This window comes from Pelobates fuscus, chromosome 2, assembly GCF_036172605.1.
Source record: "Pelobates fuscus isolate aPelFus1 chromosome 2, aPelFus1.pri, whole genome shotgun sequence".
Taxonomy (NCBI): domain Eukaryota; kingdom Metazoa; phylum Chordata; class Amphibia; order Anura; family Pelobatidae; genus Pelobates; species Pelobates fuscus.
Genome location: NC_086318.1, coordinates 207449381 through 207463503, shown reverse-complemented (window position 1 = coordinate 207463503; position 14123 = coordinate 207449381). Strand labels below are relative to the sequence as shown.

At 40.3% G+C, this 14123-nt stretch overlaps 1 protein-coding gene across 1 annotated transcript in view; it reads left to right on the top strand.

Annotated features, from left to right (window-relative positions):
• Positions 1 to 14123, top strand: part of LOC134585705 (proton-coupled folate transporter-like) — a 542847-nt gene that overhangs the window by 246171 nt on the left and 282553 nt on the right. The window contains exon 4 of the mRNA XM_063441161.1: positions 6920 to 7058. Within this exon, the coding sequence (XP_063297231.1) occupies positions 6920 to 7058 (139 nt within the window). The remainder of the gene's footprint in view (positions 1 to 6919; positions 7059 to 14123) is intronic.

Below are 14123 nucleotides of genomic sequence, written 5' to 3'. Positions count from 1 at the left end.
ACATGAATAATACAACATGGGTGGGATAATACTCGCCTCCGTGTCTTTAATAAAATCATGACTTTTCGTCATGTAATAGCATAATCATGCAATTTTATAACAAGACACGGAGGCTCATATTGCAAGTTTAAAGCTGATCCACTATTGCAGCAAACATATGAGGGGCTGGTCGAAAGTAAAATTCCCGGAAAGTAGATTCCCTCGACCAGTCAGCCATCCTCATGAGGGCCTCCAAACGCACACCTGAAGTCATCATCGAAGAGGCTGAGGCACCCCTGGCCGAATGGGCGCCAAAGATCGCAGTATCAATGCCAGCCTGAGTAAATGACCATTTCACCCAGCGTGACAACGTGGTGCTAGTGACAGGGTGAAAGGAGGACGAAGGGATAAAAATAGCTGGGGAGAGGAAGCGGTACGGTGTAGTTTGGTGCGATCTTCATATTCGGGTAGGCAAGCCACCGGACACAATGCCGGTGAAGTTGGGAAACTCGGACAGGACACCGATTTGATCAACATTTTAGTGCACCTGCTGATGTTGAATGTCACCCCCTCCGGGTTGTATGACCTGGCATCAAAGTCCAGAGCCCGGGCGTCCGAGACCCTCTTGCAGGAGACGAGGCAAAACAGACAAGCCAACTTGGCTGATAACTGTCGTAAGGAGAGTGCGGAGTTAACGGGACAGGATGAGAGAATAGATAACACAACCACAACATCCCAGGTCGAAGATTAGCGAGGCCTGGGCGGCTGGGAGAGGCAAAAGCCCTTGAGGAGCCGGCACCCCAAGGGGTGCTCACCTGCAGGGCATCTGTCAAATCCCTGATGTGTTGAAGAGATGGCTGGCCGATAGAGATTGATAGTCCGGTAGGCCTTCCCTGCTTATAAGAGGGAAGTCAGAAATTGCAGGACCGTGGTCATAGGAGCTGAAACGGGAAGCTGACCCATATGCCAAGCTGACCCATATGCCCGTCTAGTGCCGGGAGCCCATGCTTCTGCCAACAGGCATCTAGTTGTGTCTGAAACTCCCTGGATCTCCCAGGGTCCCCGGATATCCGCCACGCCAGGAGCGGAAGGGAGCCTTCTACAGGAGGGGATGACAACATCCCATCGGGTCCAGCAGCAGTTTACCGAAATGATGGCAATAGTCTGGGTAGTCCACTGCAAACTCGAGAAGTTGAGGGAACCATGACTGCATCTCCCAGAAGGGAGTCACAATGAGCAAGTTGGCCCGGTGCCTGTGGGTGTGCAGGAGAGAGCGCGGGGTCGTGGAGAATAGGGGAAAGGCATACAGGAGGTTCCCACTCCAGTCTTGCAAGAAGGCGTCCACTGCCTCCGCTGTCGGATCCAGCCTCCAGCTAAAGAATAGGGGCAGTTGGGTGTTGAGCCGGGACGCGAAGAGGTCGATGGCAAAGGGACCCCAGAGAGATGATATATTGGAGAACATGTCCAGTCTCCAATCGCTGGTGTCTGAAAGATATCGTGACCCCCAGTCTGCCTGAATGTTGTGTAGGCCTGGTAAGTATTCCGCATAGACCATCAGGTTCCGCTCCAGGCAAAACTCCCAAAAGTCTTTTGACAATCTGGCAATCAGGAAAATGTTGCTTATGAAACCTACGGGGTTGAGTGGTGCCTGTTCTATTCTGTTCGAGTTATAAATGGAAACCACGAATAGTGTTCAGTACCCAAGGGTCTGAGGTGATTTGTGACCAAACTGGGAAAAAATGTTGAGTCTGCCCCCTACATTAACATGAGAAGAAATACGAGGTATGAGTAAACTCACCATGTGGGGGTCTGGAGCTGGTGTTACCACGGAAAACCTCTGGATCGCCATGGGCATCCTTGTGATGTGGGTACTCGTCTCCTGGTAATTGGAGCCTTGCTGGAAAGAGCCTCGTCCGAGCCACGGGATTGGAAGTAGGTACGACCGGACAGATGGCTCCTGAATCTGCTGGCCCTGGTGGAGACCCGCCCCTGGAATACCCGTCTCATGGAGGCTTGGGCCTTGTCATGGGCTGTAAATGCGCCAACGAAATGTCCCAAGTCCTTAGTAAAGGAGTCGCCAAAGAGCAAACCTTAGGCATCCTTACCAGCCTCTGTGAGGGCAAGGTTGGCTAACTTGGGCTAACTTGGGCTCAGTAGGTAACAGTGCACTTAACTGGCGATTTTGCCAAGGTGGCGTCTGTTACCTAGCCTTTATAAAGCTCTGTTCCAAGGCATACCATGACTTTTTCTTATCTGTGGCCGTCCACTCTCTTAATCGCGTGAACAATACTGCCACGTTATATCTGTATATATGTGGAAGGCCCAGTCCCCCTTTATCGATAGGTAATGTACCGTATATACTCGAGTATAAGCCGACCCGAATATAAGCCGAGGCCCCTAATTTTACCCCAAAAAACTGAGAAAACGTATTGACTCGAGTATAAGACTAGGGTGGGAAATGCAGCAGCTGCTGGTAAATTTCTAAATAAAATTAGATCCTAAAAAAATTATATTAATTGAATATTTAATTACAGTGTGTGTATATAATGAATGCAGTGTGTGTATGAGTGCAGTGTGTGTGTATGAGTGCAGTGTGTGTGTATGAGTGCAGTGTGTGTGTGTGAATGCTGTGTGTGTGTATGAGAATGCTGTGTGTGTGTATGAGAATGATGTGTGTATGAGTGCAGTTTGTGTGTATGAGAATGCTGTGTGTATGAGTGCAGTGTGTGTGTATGAATGCTGTGTGTGTGTATGAATGATGTGTGTGTGTATGAATGCTGTGTGTGTATGAGTGCAGTGTGTGTGTATGAGTGCAGTGTGTGTGTATGAGTGCAGTGTGTGTGTATGAATGCTGTGTGTGTGTATGAATGCTGTGTGTATGAGTGCAGTGTGTGTGTATGAGAATGCTGTGTGTATGAGTGTAGTGTGTGTGTGTATGAATGCAGTGTGTGTGTGTGTGTATGAATGCAATGTGTGTGTATAAATGCAGTGTGTGTGTATAAATGCAGTGTGTGTGTATAAATGCAGTGTGTGTATGTGTGTGTGTAATGCAGAGTGTGATGCAGAGCCTTGGTGGGGGGTGGGCATTTTTATTTTTTAATTATTATTTGAATATTTTTTTTTGTTTCATTACATTTTTTTTATTATTATTATTATTTTATTATTATTTTTTATTTTATTATTTTTATTTTATTATTTTTTTATTTTTATTTTTTTTATTATTATTAATATATATATATATATATATTTTGTCCCCCCTCCCTGCTTGCTAGCTGGCCAGGGAGGGGGGCTCTCCTTCCCTGGTGGTCCAGTGGATGGGCACTGTGTAGGAGGGGGCTGTGGGGGCTGCAGAGAGATGTTACTTACCTTTCCTGCAGCTCCTGTCAGCTCTCTCCTCCTCCGCCGGTCCGTTCAGCACCTCGGTCAGCTCCCAGTGTAAATCTCGCGAGAGATTTACACTGTGAGCTGACAGAAGAGCTGAACGGACCGGCGGAGGAGGAAAGAGCTGACAGGAGCTGCAGGAAAGGTAAGTAACATCTCTCTGCAGCCCCCACAGCCCCCATTGTCTGTATTATGGCAATGCAAATTGCCATAATACAGACTGACTCGAGTATAAGCCGAGTTGGGGTTTTTCAGCATACTCGAGTATATACGGTAAGTATATTATAAGCTATAAATGGGGTTTTATTACTCCAAATGAACGATATGAACAGGGAGCGCATCTTTCTAAAAAACTCTCTAGGCACTAATATAGGCAATGTCTGAAACAAATCTCATTTTTTAGATCTTTACCTATATTTTCTACCATCCTTCCATAATTTAATGTCATTAGTTCTTTATGTTGTACTGACAGCTGTATCCCTAGATATGTTAAACCTGTACCTGTCCACTTATAGTTATACTTCCTCTGTATTTGCTCTTTCAGTCTTTTATCTATCCCGACCCCCAATATTTCGCACTTATCTATATTCACTTTAAAATTTGAAAAAGCGTATGTAATGGTTCTGTAATCATAAGTAATACATTGTCTGCAAAATCGGCTACCTTTGTCTCTCCTCCAGTATATCTATATCCTTTAATATTTGTATTCCTTCGTATAGCCGCAAGCAATGGTTCAAATGACAAAACAAAAATAAGCGGGGATAGAGGGCAGCCCTGATGAGTAACATAACTTGGATATTGACTGTTGGGCCTCTACATAATGTCTGTATCCAGTTGCATATTCTAGGCCCAATCACCCAAGCCTCCAATATAGAAAATAGATAGGACTGATCCACCCTGTCAAAGCCTTTTTTCGGCATTAATTACCAATAAGGCTATGGGAGTTTGATTTATTGTTGCTCCATGTATAACATTAAGGATCTTAGTGGTATTGTCTCTGGCCAGGAACAAAACCTGCTTGATCAGGGTGGATCAGTCCAGACATAAGGGGCTTAAGCCTGTTTGCCAATAATTTGGAAAATATTTGTAGATCAAGATTGATAAGTGAAATTGGTCTATAACTATTGCAAAGATCCAGATCTTTTCCCATTTTATATATCACTGTAATCACTGCTCTAAGTATTGGGGGTGGGAGGGAAGTACCTGGGGTTAATCCGCTCACTGTCCTAAGAAGATTTGGTCCAAGGATAGTCTGAAATTGTTGGTAATACCATGCAGTTAGACCGTCTGGGCCTGGGCTTTTATTAATAGGAAGCATTTTAATTACTGCAGACACTTCTTCTAAAGTAAATTGAGCTTCTAATTGGTTTTTTTATCACAGAATTTTCAATAAAATATTCTTGGAGAGGTATTTTTCTAATTTAGGGGGTGTACTATCAAGGGAAGTTAAATTATATAAGTCTTGATAATAATCTCTGAAAGAGGCCGCTATAGTATCTGTGGTGTAACATTGACTCCCATATTTATTTTGAATTTTAGATATATATGTTTTCTGTAGTTTTGCTTTCAGTGCCCTTGCCAGTAATTTCCCGCTTTTATTTCCATGTATATAGAAAGAACTTTGCGTCATCTGGACTGTTCTCTGTACTTCAACTGTCAGAAGTGATCAAAGTTTTAATCTATATGCCATTAAATGTTTACAATTCTCTTCTGTCTGTTTATGACTGCTCTCTGCCTCGTCTATTTTTCTTGTAAGCACATGTATTTCCTTTGTTCTTTCCTTTTGACACCAAGATCCCCCTTTTTTATGAGCTTCCCATATCCATGGGTCGTTCATATAACCTGTACAATTTTCTAAAAAAATAATGAGAGAGCGTTGCTTTTAAATCCTCAATCACCCTTGGATCGTCAAGGAGTGTCTCATTCAATCTCCAATTTATATTCCTTCTATAGTTTCCTTGAACTTCAATATTTAAAAATATAGAGGCATGGTCTGACCATGTAATATTTCCAATTGAGGCTCCTTTAATCAAATGCAAATATCTATGATTTATTAGAAACATGTCTATCCTTGAGTAACTATCAGCTGCTGGTGAATAAAAAGTATAATCCCTATCAAGAGGAGGAAAAATACGCCAGCAATCAATCAATTGATGACCATGAAGTATATTTAAAACTGATGACCCCTGATGATACTGTGTTTCTCTAGCCTGTGAAGAGCTATCAATTGCATAGTCTAACACCATATTCCAATCACCGCTATCTATTAGAACTCCCTCCGAGAAATCTTCCAGCTTCCTCAGACAAGAGTTTAAATACAATGCCTGATTCAAATTAGGTGCATATATATATTTGGTTATGTGATGATTTGGTCATTAACCTTCCCCTTTAAGAAAATTCCTCCCCGGTTACTGTCCAGCTCAATAAAATTCAGATTTGAGGTCAAGAAGATTGCCACTCCTCTAGACTTCCCTTTTGTATAGTTACTATAAAATGTCTGCTTAATTTTATTTACTTTGAGTCTCGGTTTAAAATTACCTTTATAATGGGGTTCTTGAATAAATACCACGTCTTTTTTTTCCTATCTAACTCCTGTGCTAACATGGACCGCTTTCTTGGGGAATTAAGGCCTTTAACATTCAAAGACATAAAGCTAATTTGAACCATATAGAAATTAAAGCTTATAGAACATTTTATTCTAGAGGGATTATCATAGAGCAAGGTTTTAGGCAGAAAAAAAGGGGATAGATAAATAAATTAAGTCTATTTACAATATATGAGTATAGTAACTCATACCAAAATTGGTTATGATGCCCCCCCGTGGGAGACACAATCGTGTCCACAAGTCATTTCGGCATCTTTCAGAGGGGGGAGGGATAGCTGGATAATCAAATATAGATATTGGGATTGTTGCTATAAGTACTATAAGTAATTTACTATTCCTCCCATTAAACTCTAAGTCATCAGGAAGTTCTTAAGTTAGTAGGCCTTGCTCCCTGAAGGAGCTAATGTACTTCTTTTATTCTTGGCACTTCTTTGCCATCTAGGTTTTTGTAGCTGTTGTGATATGGGGCTACCAGAGAGCCCTGTCAGGTCCTCCACCTCAATCGGTGGGGTGGGAGTCCCAGTGCCTGAAGGAAATCTGGTATATCCACTGGAATAATGATTGTGTATGTCTTCCCTTGTTGTGGTACTACTAGAGCAAACGGGTAGTTCCAATGATATTTAACTTGTTTCTGCATAAGTAATTGCGTAATAGGCTGCGAAGCCCAACGAGCCATTAGAATAGTAGGAGAGAGATCTTGAAATATTGCAATTGAATGATCTTCAAACTGTATGTTGTGAAGTTGTCTTGCTTTACATGCTATCTCTTCTCGTCTAATTTACGTTGTAGAAAGGATATTTTGTAACTCTACTATAGTCACATCTTGGGTATTATGAGCTTCAATTTAGCAATTTGGAAATAATTACCTGACATTTGGTGTTTAGTAAATAAACCTGTGAGTAGATAACAACATAAGTGTGACACATCTAAATAAAAGTTTTCTCATTTCTGCAGGGATTATGCCTACTCTGCAGTTTTCATTGCCTGTTAACGCATGTCGAAGAAACAACACTTGCCAAGATTGGAATTTTAATGAGAGCCGCGTCTTTTCTACTGCTAGCTTTTTCAACTACCAAATGGATGGTTTTCTTAAGTATGGCTATTTTATTTACTTTACAGTTTATTTACTAATATTTGATGATTCCAGTATGTATGAATATAGCGTATATCCGTTTAGTGTTAATGATACTTTCTATTTAAAACATTATAGTAGAGAAAAATGCTTATCATAGATATTCAATATGTCTTTGAGACACAAACTGGTGTTTGTAGAAATATTTTCGTATCATATGTTATAGGTATCCTGCAAAACGTCCTGCCTTGGACGAGGTATGAAAACATTAGATATTTCATGAAAACATTAGCCAGTACACGAAAACGTAAGCGTGATCATGTGGTTGATTCAAAGCACAGACAAAGGCACATGCAGATAAAGGCACATTGAGGAAGATTTCTGCCAGATCCATGCATCGGATCAAGAGAGCAGCTGCTAAAATACCATTACATAGCAGCAAACAGATATTTGAAGCTGCTGGTGCCTCTGGAGTCCCACAGAAGGTGTAGAGTCCTCCAGAGTCTTGCAACTGTGCATAAACCTTCTATTCGGCCACCAATGCTTACAAGCAGAAACGGCTGCATTGAGCAGAAAAATACATGAAGACTAATTTTCAAACAGTCCTGTTCACTGATGAGTGCCATGCAACCCTGGATGGTCCAGATTGATGGAGTAGTGGATGGTTGGTGGACGGCCACCCTGTTCCAACAAGGCTGCAATGTCAGCAAGGTGGTGGTGGAGTCATGTTTTGGAATCATGGGAAGAGAGCTGTCTGGCCCCTTTAGGGTCACTGAAGGTGTAAAGATGACATCTGCAAAGTATGTGGAGTTTCTGACTGACCACTTTCTTCCCTGGTACAGAAGGAAGAACTATGCTTTCCGTAATGAAATCATCCTCATGCATGACAATGCACCATCTCGTGCTGCAAAAAATACCTCTGCTATGGCTGCTCCCCTGACCTCAATCCTATTGAGAACCTTTGGAACATCCTAAAGCAAAAGATATATGAGGGTGGAAGGCAGTTTACATCCAAACAGCAGCTCTGGAAGGCTATTCTGACATCTTGCAAACAAATTCAAGCAGAAACTGTCCAAAAACTCACAAGTTCAATGGAGCTGCTATCAAATAAGGGGTCCTATGTTAAAATGTAATGTAATGTAAAAATGTAAAAGTTAAAATGTTGTTATAAGTTTGATTGAAATAGCTTTTGATTTCAGTAAATATGCTGCAAACATAACACATGACAATTTTCAGTTCTTTACAACCTATAAAGTGTTTTGAAACGTACTGTGCGTAATAATTTGGAAAAGTGCATTGTACGTTTTTTATGTTTTAAAAAAAATACTGTTATCATTAGGAGGTTTGTTCAATAAAATTTGAATTGTACTCTTAATAGTTGATAACATGAGAATTATGCTGACTGTTATTTACATCAATTATTTAGGTAAATGAGAAAAATATAATTTGCATAATAATTTGGAACAGGGTGTATGTATCAACAACCTAATATTTCACATGCCTTCAGCTATGGTATGACATTGTCTTCATTGCCCCTTATAATTGGTACTATGCTGCTGGGAAATTTTTAATTAATATAAAAAACAAGTCACTGTCTAAGAGTTTACTTAATGCTATACATCTGCAAATGGAAAAAATGCAGAACGATTGAACATATTTCTGGCTGTAGGTTTCATGCCAGGGTTTTGTCTCCTGTGTTTTACTTTATTCACCAGCTGCACCCTTCTGAGAAAATTGTGATGTTGATTGCCTTGCCATTTTTGCAGGACTTGCAGATGTAGATTGTGAAAAATATCATTTTATGGCAGATATTATATTTTATGCCAGCAATGTGCACTGTTGCAAACAGACATCTGTTTCCACATACATGCATTTCCAAATCTGCAGTGTATGCCTACATCTTTATTATAGAACATTTACTTAATTCTCTCTTAATGTTAGACATAGGCGTGCGCAGCCTATTGCATTAGGGTGTGCACCCTAAAGCACAAACACACGCCGCATGTATATATATATATATATATATATATATATATATATATATGTATATATATATATATATATGTATATATATATATATGTATATATATGTATATATATGTATATATATGTATATATATATATATATATATATATATATATATACAGATTGATGGGAGTTGCACTCCAGCCTTCCTCAAGTGTCTGCCCGGTGCTCGGCTGCACAAATGTATAACGTGTAGGAAAAAGCCAGCACTCAAGGACTTAAAATAGTCAAAAAGAAAAAAACCTTTATTCCAGTTTTTCTGAGGGTCGACGTTTCAGTCCACCACTGTGGACTTTCATCAGGACATAAAATACAATATGACAAAATTCTACTTAAATAGGAAAAGATTAACTTACCCAACCACTGTCACCTGTGCTCTAGCGTGGTGCACTTCCCTCTGCGCATGTGTGTCTAACGGCACAACCCCTTCCGGTCCGCAGTGTTTGACCCATCCCCATGGCAACCAATAAACTATTCGCCGCTCGGCGATCCAAACATGTTTCTCTATACAAGGCTAAGGGTAGCAGATGGAAAAGCTCGGATGTAATCATGAGCACTCCTAAAAATGCATCTATTAACTGTACATCCACTTTACCGTTATGTGTCTGTGGGTAACATATCTTTGCAGTGACTACTCTTGCCAGAGTTCTGTATTTACACTCCCAGCATAGGTTCTATGCCGTGTACGTAACCATGGAGATCTTATAAGCAAATCGGCACCAACAATCTATGTGTGCTATGTACAAATGAGTGCTAAGTGAGACTATACCAATAGATCACTCAATCTGTTTACGAAAATAATATGAATTAAGAGTGATTGTGAAAGTGCCGTGTCCATCACCATGGTAACCTATACACAGATCGATCTAAACGATCTGTGTGTGTTTATCTGTACTTAATAGCAAGTGAAGTACCAAGATAACCTATAAATCGATCGGTCTAAGCGATCAGTGCATGTTTATCTGAACTTAGTGGCAAGTGAAATAGTGACAATGTATAAGTTCAACTATGTTATACTGTGATGTATTGATAAGTAACTATGTATAGGGTTTATCAACCTAGGCTCATGCTTACAAGTTAATCCAAATGCTGTGTGCCCACATCTATGCGTAATCAATGTACAAGTGAATCTCAAAAGTGTAGTGAATATACACCCAATCAAAATAAATGCCCGTGATAACTGTGTGATGAGTGCCAAAATACATAATTAATAGTAATAATAATAAAGATAATCGTCTCCTCTTACACTGACATGTACCAATAGTGAGAAAAACCTTTCTGGAAGCTATGTCAAATGTGGGCCTCTGGGGGGATTTTAAAGACAATGCACCAATTCAGGGTAGTGACATGACAAATATTTATACTAAAGAAAATAATAAATCTATACATTATATTTCCACAATTGATGTGGTAAAAAATAATAATAACCATCCCATGTACATACCACTTCGTACCCTAATATATCAATGAGGGTTACTATAACCATCTCATCACAGCTATAGACTATATACTGTGGTGATAAGTAACCAAAACATCTATAGAACTAGACTATAGATCATATAGACGGAAAAATTATATATTAGTCTCCCTCAATTCATAAGGGGACATCCCTGGTCGGGATATGTGCAGGGGAATGGATAATTAAAATAAAGCTTATCAACTCACAGACTAGATATATATAGTATGTAGTCCTTTGTCTTAAAGGCCAAAAGGGGCCAGAGTGTTAAATTCTCAAGTCCAAAATCACAAAAAAGATATATATGATAATTTTTCATTGAGGCCCAAGGGGGCCAAGGTATTGAGTTCTTGAATCGAAAATGCCTCTTTGCGTAACAGTGCTATAGATCGATTTCCTCCTCTTCTAGATGGTGGAATATGGTCGATGGCGATGCATTTAAGTGATGTTAAAGGATGTTTCTGTTCAAGGAAGTGACGTGCCACCGGTTTATCGGTATGGCCATCTCTGATTGCCGTGCGTATACTCGAACGATGCCCCCTTATTCTTTCACATAATTGTGTGTCTGTTTTCCCCACGTAGTTTAATCCACAGGGACATGTTAATTTATAAATGACATGGTCCGTTTTACAGGAAATACGATGTTGAATCAAGTATTTCTTCTGGGAATGTGGATGAACAAAAGACTTCGTGGGAATCAGGTGCCCGCAGGTGACACATCCTAAGCAACGGAAACATCCTGGGTTGAGAAATTTATTCTGATCCCTCAGATAACTCTGTTCTGGGTCAGTGCGGACTAACAAGTCTCGCAAATTTCGCTCCCTTTTGTAACAAATCATTGGATTATGGGTAAAAACTGTTGGTAAAGTTGGATCTCCCGTCAAGATATTCCAGTTATTTTTCACAGCTTGAACCATTTTAGTGCTAGCCGAGTTAAATTTCATAGGAAAAGTCAATCTAGGTGCCTTTGGTTGTTGCTGGATATTCGTAGTATTCTCAATTTCCAATCTTGCTTTGCATAGTGCTGCATCAATTATATGTCGATTGTATCCCCTCGTAAGGAATTTATTGTACATAATTTCTCCTTGATTCTCAGCACGTTCTGCCCGGGAGTTGTTCCGAAAAACTCGAAGAAACTGGGTATATGGTAACGATTTTTTGCTGTGTTCAGGATGCGCACTTGAAAAATGGAGTATGGTGTTTCTATCCGTAGGTTTTGAGTAAAGTTGATACTCAATTCTACCTTTCTCGATGAAAATCTCCAGATCTAGATACTGTACAGTTGTATCATTGATATTAGCCGTGACTTTGATAGGACAAGGTAAGTCATTGATGTTCTTCACAAACTGCTCGGCCTCCTTCGTCGAACCTTTCCAAAGGATTAGAATATCGTCAATGAAACGTACATACTGTACAATCTGTTCTGTATACGGATGGAGAATGTGTTCTTTTTCAAATATATGCATGTATGCATTTGCATACATCGGCGCCATTGCTGCACCCATCGATGTACCTGAGCGCTGCATATACCACCGCGTTTCAAATCTAAAGTAGTTGAGTTGAAGAGTAAGCGCCAATAATTCCATAATAAATTCTATGGGGGGACCCTTGTAATAAGGTGATTCAGAGAGAATTTGTCTCATTGCATCGATACCTCCCTCGTGTGGGATGGTGGTATAGAGACTCTGCACGTCCAATGTGATTAACACCAGATTAGTGGGGATCTGTTCAATTTCTTTTAATCTGCCGATCAAGTCTCGTGTGTCCTTAATGCATGTTGGTAGATGTTCAACCGGTTCTTTAAATAAGAAATCCAAATATTTCGCGATGGGTTCTAAAACCCCATCGATAGCCGAAACAATCGGGCGTCCAGGCGGAGACTGCAAACTCTTGTGTATTTTAGGCAGTGTGTATATAATTGGTGTTCTTGGATCGCTTTTCTTCAAGAAATTGAACAGTTCCAGCTCTATGTACCCTGCTCGTAATCCCATGGTGAGGGAATCTTCAATTTTGTGCACGACATTGATGGTTGGATCATATCCCAAAGGAGTATATGTATTGCGATCTGCTAGCTGTCTGTTGATTTCAAGTGCATAATCCGCATAATTAAGAAGTACGTTCCCCCCTCCCTTATCCGACGGTCTTAGCACAATGGATGGGTCAGTAGAGAGGCCCTGTATTAGTTTGTGTTGAGCTTTGGAAAAATTGCTATGTCTTGCTCGATGTTCCTTGAGAATCCTATCCGTATTAGTCTTCAAAGACGTAAGGAAGGTTTTAATAGCAGGATGACTTGTTGGAGGATCAAATGAACTAATGGTTTTAAATCTGGTTGTTTGATTCATCCTTTGTTGTTTCCTGTTATCTTTCCCAAAAAATTCTCTGAGCCGGAGGTTTCTACCGAATTTAAACATTTCCACTTGCCATTGAAATTTATTAGGTTGAGAGGTGGGAATGAACGAGAGTCCTTTGCTTAAGATGTCTAGTTCCGGGTCTGTGAGTGTTCTATCTGAGAGGTTAAATACTGGAGTTAAGGTCGTATTGGGGGTTTCCCTCCTGGACCAATGTGGGTACCCTTTCTGGCCTCTCCTTGTGTTCCCCCGTTTATGTGTCTGTTTCTGCTCCTTGTAACAGTGCCCTGTGAGTCTTGTGGGCTCCCTGGTGCTAAAAAATTATCATATCTTTGAGAATGGGTGATTTCTTGTTCTGAGCCAGATTCGCCTGATGTAATGTCGATCGTTTTAATATTAGGCTTAATAATGCGCTTTCTCATACGCCTTGGTCTAGGGCGTCTATCGCCAGAAAGCCACCTATACACTTGGTGTTCTTTGTAGTCCTGCTGGACTCTCTCTTGTTTTTGTCTTTTGAACTTTATTAGTTGGTTCTTATATTTCAGGCATTCCTCGGCCAATTTCACCTTTAGGGTAACTCCCTCCTGTGAGCTAAGGAGTATTGCATATTGATCTTCTACTTCCAGTATTTTGCTGTTAATATTCTGTAGATCATCTTTCACATCTTTAATGATGACCAGCATGAGGTCCAAAGAACATTTGTTTAGAACAGCCGTCCAATCTCTACATACATGTGCCTTGAGGCGACCTATAGTGGGGATATTATTCACACGAAATCCTCGCGGGATTTGTTTAGCACGGTGATAGTCCAAAAGAAACAGTCCGTGTAGGTCTAAGTCAATCTCTTTCTTTTTCAATTTTAATAGTTGAAAATATACATCCTTTACCGTGGTGGTATTAGGTAGTGCAGCTGTCGTTACATCCCACAAGATATCTTTAGTCTCCGCCTCTGTAAATTGTAGTGTTTGGGCTTGTAGTGCTGTTGCCCCAGAATCATTGAAAAAATTATCCATCAAGCTATATATCCAAAAACATATACTAAACAGCCTGTGGTAAGAATAAGCAAATCCAATTAAAAATAGAAAATAAAAAATCTTTAATGCTTGTCACTTTAAAAAACTTCCACGGTGTGGATAGATATAGGGAAAAAAATTCAAAGTCCTAAGAAAGTAGATGAACTAGTGATTGGCACAAATTGCTCAAAATACTAAGCAACGGAGCGGGTGCACACTCCAAACCCTAGTGGCTATAGGGTA